At 39.9% G+C, this 15,000-nt stretch overlaps 1 protein-coding gene across 1 annotated transcript in view; it reads left to right on the top strand.

Annotated features, from left to right (window-relative positions):
• The window catches only part of LOC143027474 (uncharacterized), a 56,598-nt gene that overhangs the window by 35,785 nt on the left and 5,813 nt on the right, over positions 1–15,000 (top strand). Inside the window, exon 2 of the mRNA XM_076188764.1 lies at positions 1,447–1,585. Within this exon, the coding sequence (XP_076044879.1) occupies positions 1,447–1,585 (139 nt within the window). The remainder of the gene's footprint in view (positions 1–1,446; positions 1,586–15,000) is intronic.

Genomic DNA, 15,000 nt, shown 5'->3' with positions numbered 1-15,000 from the left:
TCCCTCCGTTATGTTGTCCCCCCACTTTAAATACTGTATCATTAATAGGTCTTTCTTGAGATGATTCTGATTGTTCTAATGGTTGAGTTATGCTGTCAGTCTGAGCCATATTCCTTTGAAAAAGTCTGTAGTAAGATGAGGTGTGGTATTTCATGATGTTCTGCTCTTGCACTGTCAGTTGAAGAATCCTAGTAACTCGAATGTCATTACTGTCTCCTTGTAGGAGAGAAGCCAAACGCAGAGTATGGGATCCAATGTATCTAACGTTTCGCCAAGCAGGGCTTCTTCAGAAGTAACATAGTGGACAAACATCTGACTCTTTATATAACCCGATCTTGAGGGGAGAAACGAACATGAAACTGGTGTAAATACAATATGCGTAAAGGAGTCAGATATTTGTCCGCCATGTTATTTCTGAAGAAGCCCTGCTGGGCGAAACGTTAGATACATTGGCTCCCATACTCTGCCTTTGCCTTCTCTCCTACAGTGTTGTTGCAGTCGTTGCTGCTTTTACTCACTGTCTCCTTGTCTGGAAAGTGAAACAAAAAACGCCACGGCCGATTTCACTATTGAAAAGACACAAAGATTGCTTCTTCTTCCTCTGGCATATGATACACATCTCTAGCTCGATTGTAGTAGTAGGAAAGGTCAGGGGTACCTCATCCTGAAACGAAACAACAATACTAGTTACATTGCTACACAAAGCTAAGACTAAAGTTTATACTTAATTCATCTCAGAGTTTTACATATATAATTGCGTGTTAAAAGTTTATGAATAGTAATTGCTCAAAAATAAGTGTTTTTATCAAAAAGATACTTATTTCTTACCGCTCACCATGTTTTTTATGAGAATGTGACCTGACCTAACCTTGTGTGAAGGATACTAGTAATCAGGTCACTGTGTCCACTGTGGCCATAGGGTGCTGTATCTAAAAATTTTATGTATCACAGGATGAAAATATATATATGTATGTATATATGTATGTTTATATATATATATTATATATATGTATTATATGTATATATATGTATATATATATATATATATATATATATATATATATATATATATATATATATATATATATATATCACAAAGACGGAGCATGCCGACAGGAGACCTTTTGGTCCATATCTAGGTCGTATGCAAAAAAAATATAATACTAATAAATTAATAAATAAAAACTATAATGATGTAAATATGCATATATGTATGTAAATATGTACACATCCATATTGACACTCTGACGTGCAAACATGAGCACACCGAAAGTTTTTTTCTATGAAACTAATTCATCAAAAACTCTTAATTCCACAGCATCCCCTTTCAACGAGACGATACACCAATGTCGAGAGATTCCTTGCCTCCCTCCCCAGCTCTTCGAATCCCCTTCGTTGCCATAGCAACGTCACCTCCATTACATAATGTGTCTTTTGTGTGTTCAGGCAGCCAAGACGCTGGGCATCATAGTATCGGCCTTTCTTCTCTGCTGGTTACCTTTCTTCACCTGGTATCTGGTGGCGGCGCTGTGTGGCGACGCATGCGCAGTCCCGGACTTCCTCGTCACGCTTCTCTTCTGGATTGGTGAGTGACGATTCCGAGTAGGGGTCTCTGTGTTTGTTTCTCTATGTGTGTGTGTGTGTGTGTGTGTGTGTGTGTGTGTGTGTGTGTGTGTGTGTGTGTGTGTGTGTGTGTGTGTGTGTGTGTGTGTGTGTGTGTGTGTGTGTGTGTGTGTGTGTGTGTGTGTGTGTGTGTGTGTGTGTGTGTGTGTGTGTGTGTGTTTGTATATGTGTGTGTTTTTGAGTGTGTGTATTTACCTAGTTGTATTTACCTAGTTGTATTACACTGGGAGAGAGCTATGCTCGTAGTGACCCGTATTTGTATCCTTCAGCATCTAGATTGTTATTAAATTCTTGTATAGTTTTTGTACACACTGTTGCCTCGTCCAATTTTTTACTGGCATCTACCTCTCTGTGTGGGAAACTATTCTTTTTCAGATCTTTTCTATAACTATCCTTTTTGAGTTTATTTTCATGTCCTCGTGTGTGTGTGTGTGTGTGTGTGTGTGTGTGTGTGTGTGTGTGTGTGTGTGTGTGTGTGTGTGTGTGTGTGTGTGTGTGTGTGTGTGTGTGTGTGTGTGTGTGTGTGTGTGTGTGTGTGTGTGTGTGTGTGTGTGTGTGTGTGTGTGTGTGTGTGTGTGTGTGTGTGTGTGTGTGTGTGTGTGTGTGTGTGTGTGTGTGTGTGTGTGTGTGTGTGTGTGTGTGTGTGTGTGTGTGTGTGTGTGTGTGTGTGTGTGTGTGTGTGTGTGTGTGTGTGTGTGTGTGTGTGTTTGTGCGTGTGTGTGTTTGCGTTTGGGCAGGAGATTTTCTCCCAAACAAGTATCATTGAAAGCTACAGCGGCATCACAAGAGAACGTTGCTCAGGAGAAAATAAGTGCAAAAGATGAGTGAAAATCATTATGAATAACATGATTTTATTCCTTTTTAATATTTACGTAATTTCGCTCTTTCAAAGGGTATTTTCAAATAATTAACGATAAGGTTGGATTATAGAATATAAGTGGGCCACGAGTATTTAGGTAATATGATAATATGTATGACGAAGAAAACATGAAATAATGTTCAACTGGGACTTCATTGCCATGGCAAAACGCATCACGGGAGCCCTGATGATGACGTCTCGTCTAATACATCTGTTTGGCATTTAGAAAAGCAATGAAATCAAGTACAGGAAAACCTCACTATACAACCGAGTTGTGTTCCCAGCTGACTGGTCACAATGCGAAAATTCGTATATCAAGGTGGGTTTTACATGAACGTAAATAGTGGGGGGGGGGGTTGTGTTCATGGATCCTGTCAACTCCCTCCCCCCCCCTCAATTTTTGCCCCCTTGGGCTTTCACATGCACCAAACATTTGTTTTACCTACTTTATACCACTCGGTTGTATAGTGAGGTATTCCTGTACCTGTGAGTTCAAAGAAGGATACTTTTTTGAGGGGTTATGATATCATGAGACATCTTGGGATCTATTTCTTGTGATGTAATTTATGCTTCTCTCTTTGAATTGTTTTTGGTCAATGTCATTCCTTGAAAGGACTCAAAGTGCTGTTTGGGAACCCTGTCCAGGAGATGGTATGTCAGTTTTTAAGATAAACTGGTTCTTGTCATCCTGATACATGAGGTATAAGGATCCACACTCTTCATAATGATAAGAAAACTGGGAGATCAGATGACTTTTAGAAGGTCGAGCTGTTCTGTTGTTTTTTTATGAGTAGGTCTGACGTTTTTCTTGGGTGTTTGTTGGATGTAGCTGTAGGTTTTACGTTTTTCAATGTGTTTTTTTTTATCATACGCACATCTATTTTGTAGGTCGAAGTGTGTAACGTTAATGTTGTTAGGCCACCTTTCAGACGAGGTGACGACTTCCTATGATGTTGTTTTCGCCGATTTAATGAAGCGGCCTTGCTGTGGATGAGCTGTGTCTTGCGACACTGCTTCTGTCTCAAGACAGTAGGCGAGATGTAGGGATGACCCGTCATCCAGGAGGACCAAAATGAGAGAGGGGTGGATGGGAGGGGAGTATGTGGGGGATGAAATGGATGGAAGTGGTTTTTATACCTTTGTTTTTTTGCTACCTCCCTTGTAAGGGGGAAAGAGCCTTTAGTATATGTATGTATGTATGTATGTATGTATGTATGTATGTATGTATGTATGTATGTATGTATGTATGTATGTATGTATGTATGTATGTATGTATGTATGTATGTATGTATGTAAGTATGTATGTATGTATGTATGTATGTATGTATGTATGTATGTATGTATGTATGTATGTATGTATGTATGTATGTATGTATGTATGTATGTATGTATGTATGTATGTATGTATGTATGTAATGTATGTATGTATGTATGTATGTATGTATGTATGTATGTATGTATGTATGTATGTATGTATGTATGTATGTATGTATGTATGTATGTATGTATGTATGTATGTATGTATGTATGTATGTATGTATGTATGTATGTATGCATGCATGTATGCATGCATGTATGTATGTATGTATGTATGTATGTATGTATGTATGTATGTATGTATGTATGTATGTATGTATGTATGTATGTATGTATGTATGTATGTATGTTTTTGGTGATTCTGGAAACGAGGTACTATGTATGGGCTAGCCATTCTGAACGAGATCCTGGATAAGCCCCTCATTTTCTCGATGAGTGACTTTCCATGTACTGCAATAGAATAAGGCTCTCATTCCATAGGCCAATAGTTCTTCTTTCCAGGGACCATTGAGAGGATCCAGTCTTTCTGTCGAGGCAATGTTCCATTTTTGAGTGTTGTCGGAGGTCAGATATATGTAGATTACTTTTTTGTGTCTAAATCACATTTAATATTGTGACTCTGTCTTTGTCGTTATCTCATTGCTAAGTAATATCACAATAAGGGTTTGAGTATTTGTGTTGAAGTCTCGGAGTTTAAATATATGTAAATTACTTTTTAATGTGTATATCACATTTACAGTTGCGGCTCTATATTTGTCATCATCTCATTGTAAAGTAATATAGCCAAAAGGTGTCTTTGTACTTGTGTTTAAACCTCCGAAGTTAAATACATGTAAACTACTGTTTTCTGTGTAAGCCACATTAATACATGCGGCTCTATCTTCAACTTTATCTCATTACAAAACATATATCGCAAGGCGTCTGTGTACTTGTGTGTGTACGTTTGCAAAAGTGACTCACTCTACGCGCCTGCACACCCACATCTTCAATTATGGACGACATTCCTTCCGGTCACCTTTCCTTTCTTAAAGTCACCTTGACATATGAGAAGTTAAGTCGAGCAGAATAACCTATACGAATGCCACACTCGCTTCGCTCGAAAGAAAGTCGAGTTATGATCCCCCCACCCTTCTGACCACCACACTACCCCTCCCTTTCTCAGTCTTCCCAGCCTCGGACGGGAAAATATGAGGAAAAATAAGATCCAGAATACAAACCTTGTTTCCCATTGTTTTCCCAACACCAATAAGTCTCAGAAACCCGTAATGGCACATTGGAACCTCTGTGGTATAGAGAAAGTCAGAAATGACCAAGACATACAGAATGTGTGGCTTCTTGTGCAATATCCTGGAGTTTGTTATGATCCTTTTATATGGTTTTGATTGAGTGGCTCTAGGATATGTAATTTATTAACTTTCCTTTATAAACATGTATACATATATGTATATATATATGTGTGTGTGTGTGTGTATTTAAAGTCTATTTGTTCAAAAGAAACTATTCTGTTGCTTGTTTGTGTGAATATTTTTGTATGTAGATGTGTATAACTGTACAAATGCTTGAGTATATATATACGAGTATATATACGTGTGTGTGTGTGTGTGTGTGTGTGTGTGTGTGTGTGTGTGTGTGTGTGTGTGTGTGTGTGTGTGTGTGTGTGTGTGTGTGTGTGTGTGTGTGTGTGTGTGTGTGTGTGTGTGTGTGTGTGTGTGTGTGTGTGTGTGTGTGAGTGAGTGAGTGCTCATTTACAAAATTATCTTTCCATGTTTGTTTAATATACCTTGGCGGGAAATTTATCCAATGTACAAATTGTACGAGCTTTTGTGGAACAATCAAAGCAAAATTTGAACAGTAAATTGTAGAAAAAATAGGAAATCAAAGACGCTTGCAGTTCAGTGAGACATGATTTTGACAAACAAGCTGTTTTCTAGTTTTATTGCAAAAATTTTCTTTGGGCAAAAGAATTATAATTGACTATAGGAGGGATGTTTTCCAATTGTATGTTTTTCTGGTTACATTTTCGATTTACGATATAATTCTCTTTTGTTAAAAAACATGTGATACATGCATTTCATACGATCTAAATGGCATAAGTGATTTTAGCATTTGAAATTGTACGCTGTGGTACAATTGCAGAGGAAATTGAGCCATAAACTCTCCCGTCACAAGAAGGTAGTTAGTGTGTGACTTGACAAAGATGAACATACGTAATTCTAACATCACTGTTGTACTGAAGAAGTGCTTCATACACAAAACAGGTACACACCCGTGCACACATGAACATATACAAGGACTCACGAATGGAAGTGCACATTTTAAGAGGCACGAATCTGTCCACATGTCTATACATACACAAAATCAAACGTGTGTGTGTGTGTGTGTGTGTGTGTGTGTGTGTGTGTGTGTGTGTGTGTGTGTGTGTGTGTGTGTGTGTGTGTGTGTGTGTGTGTGTGTGTGTGTGTGTGTGTGTGTGTGTGTGTGTGTGTGTGTGTGTGTGTGTGTGTGTGTGTGTGTGTGTGTGTGTGTGTGTGTGTGTGTGTGTGTGTGTGTGTGTGTGTGTGTGTGTGTGTGTGTGTATTTCAACAGGAGCTGCCGTGGACTGCACTGGAATCTTTTTTAGGTCTGTGGAATTCCTTTGAGAATTACTGACTGATGTCTGGTTTACAATATGGGACAAAGATTACTCTAAAACGTGGAGTAGGCGAGTCCATCTTCTATTTTTCTTGAATCAGGAATGAGACATGGGTACTTCTTCACTACAACAGTTTTTAATTCCTGCATGGGCTAATATTTGGACAGAGATTCCAATCGACAAAATAACGGAGCATCCATTGGAAACACTAATCCCACTTAACAATGTTTTTGCCTGTGATGTTCTACTTCTTGTGGCATCATTAAAGGTCCTGGTTTCAGCCCTCAAGTCATTCCATAGTTAGGTCAGTCCATTAGGTTCCAGGTTCTCTGGAACAAGGCCAAGGTCCAGTTGTTCTGAGGCTTACTGGAAGACATAGCTGACTTTTTCCACGCATGCAGCGAGGGCATTGAAATCTTGGAAGGTTTGATATATGTTAGTAGTGTAAGGTATAACAGTAGTGCGCCATGTCTGAAACTATTAGTTGTTTTAAAAAACGATTAGACAACTTTATGGATGGGGATGACAGGTGGTGATGGATACGGAGCTGCCTAGTGTAGGCCTTATGGTCTTTTGCAGTCTCCTTTATTTCTTATTTTCTTATGTCTGGAAGTTCATGGTGTTTATGAACTCATTCGGTCGACGTTTATGCAGGAAGATTTAGAACTGAGCCCCTCAATTCGCTTGTGCCCCTCGTGATGTTGTGCAACTGTAATACTCGGATATTAACCCATTAAACTCCGATGACAAGATTCCTTGTCATTTGGTCAAATAAAACAAAAAATCATAAAACACAAAAATGTTTGGCCAAACACCAGAAAAGTATGACGTCAGTCGACTGACCGCGCCAGGACTGACGTCATATTTTTCTGGTGTTTGATAAAATATTTTGATGTTTTATGATTTTTTTTTTTTTTTTTTTTTTTTTTTTTTTTTTTTTTTTTTTTTTTTTTTTTTTTTTTTTTTTTTTTTTTTTTTTTTTTTTTTTTTTTTTAACCAAATGACAAAAATCTTGTCATCGGAGTTTAAATGCTTACTTGAAGATGAGGATGGACATCTTAAGCACAAATTACCTTTGGGGAATCATGGAGTACAGCTGTAATGACTATATGCATCTAACCAGAAGCTGTTCTATGTGATTAAGTTAAAGTTTATTTCTATCATGATTTGTGAGGGAAGAGGGTAGAGGGGAGTGGAGTATGTAGGGGATGGAATGGATGGGAGTGGTTTCCATGCCTTTGTATTTTGGCTTCCTCCCATGTAAGGGGGAAAAGGGACTTTGGTATATGTATGTGTGTATGTATGTATGTATGTATGTATGTATGTATGTATGTATGTATGTATGTATGTATGTATGCATGTATGTATGTATGTATGCTATGTATGTATATATGTATGTATGTATGTAATGTATGTATGTATGTATGTGTGTATGTATGTATGTAATGTATGTATGTATGTATGTATGTATGTATGTATGTATGTATGTATGTATGTATGTATGTATGTATGTATGTATGTATGTATGTATGTATGTATGTATGTATGTATGTATGTATGTATGTATGTATGTATGTATGTATTATTTGTGAACATCAAATCCGGCTTTATGAGCTTGGACGTTTGCCGATTCCATATACAAGGTTATCTCCACAAGAGACAAACCTCCATGGACGAGACGAATGGGACGTCCATAAAACTCATGTCTGGGAAATCTTTGCCCAAGTATAGCAATTTTTTTTTTCTTTTTTTTTAAGTTCGATTCCCTTCAGCAGAAAAGTGGTCCTGAAACTGAACCGAGGGAATTTGCCTCCATTTGGTTTTTCATACCGGGAGCTTATGCCAAATAATTCTAGGATCCTCTAATTAAAAGATTTTAATTTCCCCAACACCGCGACGACCTGATGACGTCTTTTATATCTTGCTAATGTTAGACAAATCTATTGCCCTCAGTTCATAACAAAACGAGTTTTTTGTTTATTCTAAACATGGTTTTATCCAGCTTGGCCTCATTTAGTTTAACTAATTAACTTATCAATTGTCATGATAACATCAGTTGAGGACATCGCCGTATTAAAGTCTTAAGCGGAATTTGTGTAAGTTCGCGTGCGTGGAAGTCTACGGACGTAAATACCCACGTTTCATTACAAACTCTATTCCTCTTTTCTTTTTCTTTTCTTTTTTTATGGTTGGCACTTCCGACTTGCAATGTATATCTGTGTACGACTTATAGTCTTTATAAAAAAAACATAATGTTTTATACTTTATGCGTTTTAAAACATTTTAATCAAAACTGTTATACAAACAATGATATTTGAGCAAGTAAATTCAGCATCCGTGAGTTAAATTAGTGCGGCCCATTAAAATAATTATGTGGCCAATCAAAATATTTTTTGAGTCCCCAAATATTCCATTTATGTTTTACCCTTTCCACCCCCAAAATATGACAAAGTCCATAATCAAGCACCACTGCTTCGGCTGAAAGACGATGGAAGCGGAGTTTAGCTTTGAATAAAAGAAATAACGCGAGAATTGAACCAACGAGAAAACTGAAGCAGAGAGAATGTGAAAAATGAAGGCGAATGGTGAAAATAAGAATATGAATAAAGATGATTAAGTGTTGGATATAAATCTAGAGTGGAAGAAAAAGATGATGGAAGAAGAGAATAAAGGTGAGAAGGAGGAAGAGAGGAGGAGGAGGAAGAGGAGGAAGAGAGAGTGGTGAGAGGTTAGTAGTCGATGGGAGAGGGGGATGACCGATAGGAGTAGGAGCAGGAGAATGATAAGGAGAGGTCGAAGTAGCAGAGACAAAGCGGTGGAAAATCAAAGATGAATCGTGAAGGATGCTCCTTCGCACACCAAAGAATTGTCATGCGACTGAGAATGGCTTGACGGAAGACGCCGTCTGACAAAGGGGGGACCAGAGTAGGGAACAATCGTGGTATAAATTAAGGAGAGTGGATGGAGGTGGAAGCAAAGGAGGAGGAAGAGGAGGAGGAGAGGAAGGAGGAGGAAAAAGAGGAGGATAAGGGTGAGAAGGGGTGTGAAGAAGAAGAAGAGGAGGTGCTGGTGGAGGCAAAGAGAGGAATGAAGAGTAGGAGGAGGAAGCGAAGTAGGAGGAGGAGGAGGAGGAGGAAAAAGAGGAGGATATGGCTGAGGAGGGGTGTGAAGAAGAAGAGGAGGTGCTGATGGAGGCAAAGAGAGGAATGAAGAGTAGGAGGAGGAAGCGAAGTAGGAGGAGGAGGAGGAGAGGAAGGAGGAGGAAAAAGAGGAGGATAAGGGTGAGGAGGGGTGTGAAGAAGAAGAAGAAGAATAGGAGGTGCTGGTGGAGGCAAAGAGAGGAATGAAGAGTAGGAGGAGGAAGCGAAGTAGGAGGAGGAGGAGGAAAAAGAGGAGGATAAGGGTAAGGAGAGGTGTAAAGAAGAAGAAGAGGAGGTGCTGGTGGAGACAAAGAGAGGAATAGAGAGTAGGAGGAGAAAGAATGGGTAGGAGTGAAGATGATGGTAATGAAGGAGGAAGATGGAAACGTGATGAAAGAGGAAATAGGGAAGATATAGTTGAAGAGGAGGAAGAGGAGTAAGGGGAAGACGATTAGTAGGAGGAGGAAGCGGAGGAAAAGGATAAAAAAGTGAGGAAGAAAGAACAAAATGAGGAGGACGAGGAAGGAAGACGGAGAAGAATGGAAAAGTACAAGACAAGTCAAAGAAAGAATGTCGACAATTCAAAGGAAGAATGTCGATGGTATACCAAAACCGTTAACAGGGAGAAAGTAGATAAGAGAGAGAAGAGAGGTAACTAAAATAACAGAATGTGTATCAAGAAATCGAGGATAAAGAGAGAGAAAAAGAGGAAGAGGTGGCACAAAAACTGAGGAAATGAGAGAGAAAGCAAGAAAATGTGAGTAAGTGGCAGAATAAGAGGAGGAAGAAGAGGATACGGTGATGATCCAGAACGGAGGAAATTGGTGATAGGAGACAAGAAAGAGAGGCTTGATTAAGGAAGAAAAGTGAAGAGAGAGAAGAGCACAAAAAAGAGAGGGGGTGAGTAGGACAACAAAGAAGAGGAACACTGAGACGACAAGATCGACAATAGCTTTGCCTCAGGACAAGAAATAAGGAGGAGGAATGATGACATAAAAAAGGAATAAGAAGAAGAAGAGACGAGAACGACACAAGAGGTTTAGAATCAAAGAGAGGGATGATAAAGGAGCAGAAACCTTTCGTTAAAAGAGGAAAAGACAGAAAATATTTAAGAGGTTTGGTCTTCGGCAAAAACAAGACGACAACGATGACCACGGCAAAGATGATTGGCAAGACGAGGAATACGACGATAACGACAAGAATTACGACGACGACGAAGACAACGAATACAAAAACAACAAAAACAAAACGACCAGAAACGACATGTTAGAGACAAATCATGTTTAGGGGAGCTGCGTTTAAGAGAGAAGAAGAGGAGGATGAGGAAAAGGCTGAGGAGGAAGAAGAGGAGGAAGAGAGGAGGAATGAGCCGAGCAAGGAGGACCTCAGAGCTTCTGAAGGTTGAGTTCTTGACTAAATGAAGAAAAAACCTGTTCTCCTTCTGCTTGATTCGGCTCATTCTTCTCGGTTTTCGCGTTCTGGTTCTCATTCAGTGTCGTCCTCCTTTTCAACATCGTCTTTCAGATACTCTCATCTTGAAGCTTAGCTGTTATACGATATGAGGTCTTCTAGTAAGTTACTTTACTGTATTCTGTTTCTGTCCACTTTTTCTTCTTTTTCTTCCTCTTCTTCCTCTTTTTCTCTTCCTCCTCCTCTTTCTCCTCCTCTTCTTCATTCATCTTGTTCTACATCTCCACCACTTTCTCTTCGTCCCCTACACTATCACTTATTCCATCTCCTCCTCCTCCTCCTCCTCCTCCTCCTCCTCCTCCTCCTCCTCCTCCTCCTCCTCCTCCTCCTCCTCCTCCGTCTCCTCCTCCTCCTCCTCCGTCTCCTCCTCCTGCTCCTCCTCCTCCTCCTCCTCCTCCTTCTCCTCCTCCTCCTCCTCCTCCTCCTCCTCCTCCTCCTCCTCCTCCTGCTCCTCTTCCTCCTCCTCCTCCACCACTTTCTCTTACTCCTCGACTCGGCAAATTCGCCAAGGATGATTTGAAATTAAATATCTAAATTACGGCAAAGCCTTGAGTGAATTAACTTATACTGGGCGCCAAACTACGTAGATTGAAATTTATTTAATTCAGATGCGTGTGGAGCTCTACTTTAGCTGAATAAAATCGTCTGGCGGCAGCAAGAACAAAAATATCCGAATCTAGACACCAAAGTGTTGATCGAGGTAGATCTAATCCTGACATCTACAAAGGCTTACTTCCGGCTGAATAAGAATGACCTCTTGGAGCCACGGGTCAGATGAATGAAGATTTCTGTGGCTTTGACTTACACCGCATACCATCAGAGACTCAGCCTTCCGCAGCTGAATAGGAGAATCTTACAGCCATATAAAAGGAAGTCGGTTCATGTCAAAAATGTATCAGAATATTCAAATCACTCAACTTTGTGATGAAGGACGGGGAAAGGGGGAAGGTTGTAATGGTGTCCTTGAGACAATTTTATTTTTGTTATTGTATATATTATTTGTATTTTCAAAAATATGCGCGTAAATAAGAACCATATGTTACGCTCGCTCCTTCGATAGTTCCCGCTTAGCTTGGCGTCCCCCTAGCTGAGCTGTGGCGTCTCCCTAGTGGGCAATTTCGATTACGCCCTGGGAACGCATGCACTTTTTTTTTTTTTTTTTTTTTTTTTCTGTGCTAAATAATTTATTTATTCATTTCGATTTTGTTTCATTAGCCACTCAATACAAGGTGAAGGTGAGGGTTATTGCCCTTTATCCGAATGAAGTAGTCTGACGTTTGCCTAAATGAAGCTGAAACGATATGTCACTGTGCCAAAGGGGGTTGTTGTTGTTGTTGTTGTTGTTGTTGTTGTTGTTGTTGTTGTTGTTGTTGTTGTTGTTGTTGTTGTTGTTGTTGTTGTTGTTGTTGTTGTTGTTGTTGTTGTTCCCTAGACTGTCTGGCCGGGCAGTCCTGTCTCCCCCAAGGAATGCCACGGCCGGAACGGGGTTTTCCCGACCAAACCCCCTCCTGGGGATAGGTGCCACCTGCGTAGAGCCGGTGGCCGGGGATGTTTGCTGCAGTTTGACTACCAACTCTTGGGGTTAGGCGGTGACCCAGTTTGACCTCCAACTCTTGGGGTTGGGCGGTGACCCAGTTTGACCTCCAACTCTTGGGGTTGGGCGGTGACCCAGTTTGACCTCCAACTCTTGGGGTTGGGCGGTGACCCAGTTTGACCTCAACTCTTGGGGTTGGGCGGTGACCCAGTTTGACCTCCAATTCTTGGGGTTGGGCGGTGACCCAGTTTGACCTCCACCTCTTGAGGTTGGGCAGTGACCCGGTTTGACCTCCAACTCTTTGGGTGACCCCACGACGAAGACGCTGCCGTATCAAGACAGCCAAAAAGGGGTAGATGATCTTGATCCTTTAGTAAGATGCTGTAATGACTACTATTTACTTTATATTATTTGTTTATTTGTTTATTATTTGTTTGTTTGTTTATTATTGTTTGCTTTTCATTTATTAATAGTTAATCTGTCAATTATTATTATTTACTATTTACCTGTTTATTATTTAACTATGCCTATGCATTTATTTATTTTACTTATTATCATTTATATTATTATAATTTCTATTTATTCTTTTTATTTATCTATCATTATTATAATTTTTTTGCATCCGACCTAGTTATGGACCAAAAGGTCTCCTGTCAGTATGCTCCGCCTTTGCCTTTGGAATCTCATCAGCAGCCACGTGAAAAACGCCCTCGGTTACTGCATGAAGGTTCCTCTGAGGTGAATGAGGTCGTCTGGTGCCAAATGACCGAATCTTCAAGATATGACAAATTGAAACACAAAGGCAAAAGCCGACAAGACTGTGAGAATCAACACCGTGTGAGATCGAAACCTTTATTGGTACGACGTTTCGCATGTTACAGCGAAACGTCGTACCAATAAAGGTTTCGATCTCACACGGTGTTGATTCTCACGTATGACAAATTCGTTGCAGTAGACCAGTGGTTCCCAACCGGTGTGCCGCGGCACCAAAGAGTGCCGTGAGATCAACTGCTGAGGTGTGCCGCCAAAAATCAGGGCAAAAATAATTTTCGTATCACCCACTCTCTCTGTCATCCATTTTTGTTCATTAAAGCAGCATCAGTGTAAAGATGAGCAATTTCACATTATCCAGGGACAAGATTTTGTTACACTGATGTTGAATCAACAAAATACTGACAAACTAGAATTTAGATTTTCTAATAAGTGTGCCGGGGGCTTCTGAAAGGCTTGGCAAGTGTGCATCAAGACAGAAAAGATTGGGAACCACTGACGTAGACAGTGAAATGGTAAATAAAACGCACGATTTAGTCATGGGAGATAATCAACCTCACATGACCTTACATTGGACACTGGGTCACAAGTTCTCTAAGACATTTGATTTTTCTTAAGGATACTGTCGATTGTACAAACCAGAAAAATGGGCAAGTTTCTTGTTCTGTGTATCCTTACTAACCATTAGATATATATCACGTGTCAGGCATCACATACTTAACACGCGATATATATAATAGTTAGTAAGAATAGTAGGATAGGAGGGAGGGAGGAGGGTGGAGGAGAGTGGAAAATATGGGAAATTAAATGGGTGGGAGTGGTTTCTGTGCCTTTTTCTTTTTGGCTACCCCCCGTGTAAGGGGGAAAAAGCCTTTGGTATATGGACGAGTGAATCGGACGCCTTGACATTTCCCTCACGGATAATGTCCCAAATTAAGCCAATCAAACGTCAGAGTTTGTCTATAGCTGCAATTCTTTTTAATCTTCTTAGCTTGTTACCTCCAATTACCACTTGTACCAGGTTATTTGTCCAATACTTTTAGATAAAGATATACGAAGAAGAAAGGATTCTATAGGATTCTACTACCACATCACCATTGTTAAAAGGAACCAGGGATAAAGTATTCACTCTAGAACGCCGTTTGTGTTCGTGTATCTGAGGAAAAAAGTTAAATTTCTCGTGTTAGACAAGTAGAAAAAACAGTTTTGAAAGGATTCTAGAGGATGCTTCTACCACAACACCATTGTTAAAAGGAACCAGAGATAAGCTGTTCACTCTAGAATCTCCTTCGTGTTCGTATATCTGAGAAAAAAAAGGTAAATTTCTCGTGTTAGACAAGTAAAAAAACAGTTTTGAAAGGATTCTAGAGGATTCTACAACCACAACACCACTGTCGTTTCTGTTCGTATATCTGAGAAAAAAAAGGGTAAATTTCTCGTGCTAGACAAGTAGAAAAAACAGTTTTGCGAGAAATGTTTCATATGTAAACGCTTGCAGGCAAAACCTTACCACGTTCCTCCACCTCCACTTGTTCCAGACGTCTTCATTCCAGGTCACCTGAGTTGAGGTGCCCTGGAAATTTTGCGTTCGTATAATCTGAGAAAAAAAAGTAAATTTCTCGTGTTAGACAAGTAGAAAAAACAGTTTTGCGAG

This window comes from Oratosquilla oratoria, chromosome 1 (assembly GCF_046742065.1).
Source record: "Oratosquilla oratoria isolate Oo_2021 chromosome 1, ASM4674206v1, whole genome shotgun sequence".
Classification (NCBI taxonomy): domain Eukaryota; kingdom Metazoa; phylum Arthropoda; class Malacostraca; order Stomatopoda; family Squillidae; genus Oratosquilla; species Oratosquilla oratoria.
Note: the sequence above shows the minus strand (reverse complement) of the source record. Positions and strands in the feature narration are given on the sequence as shown.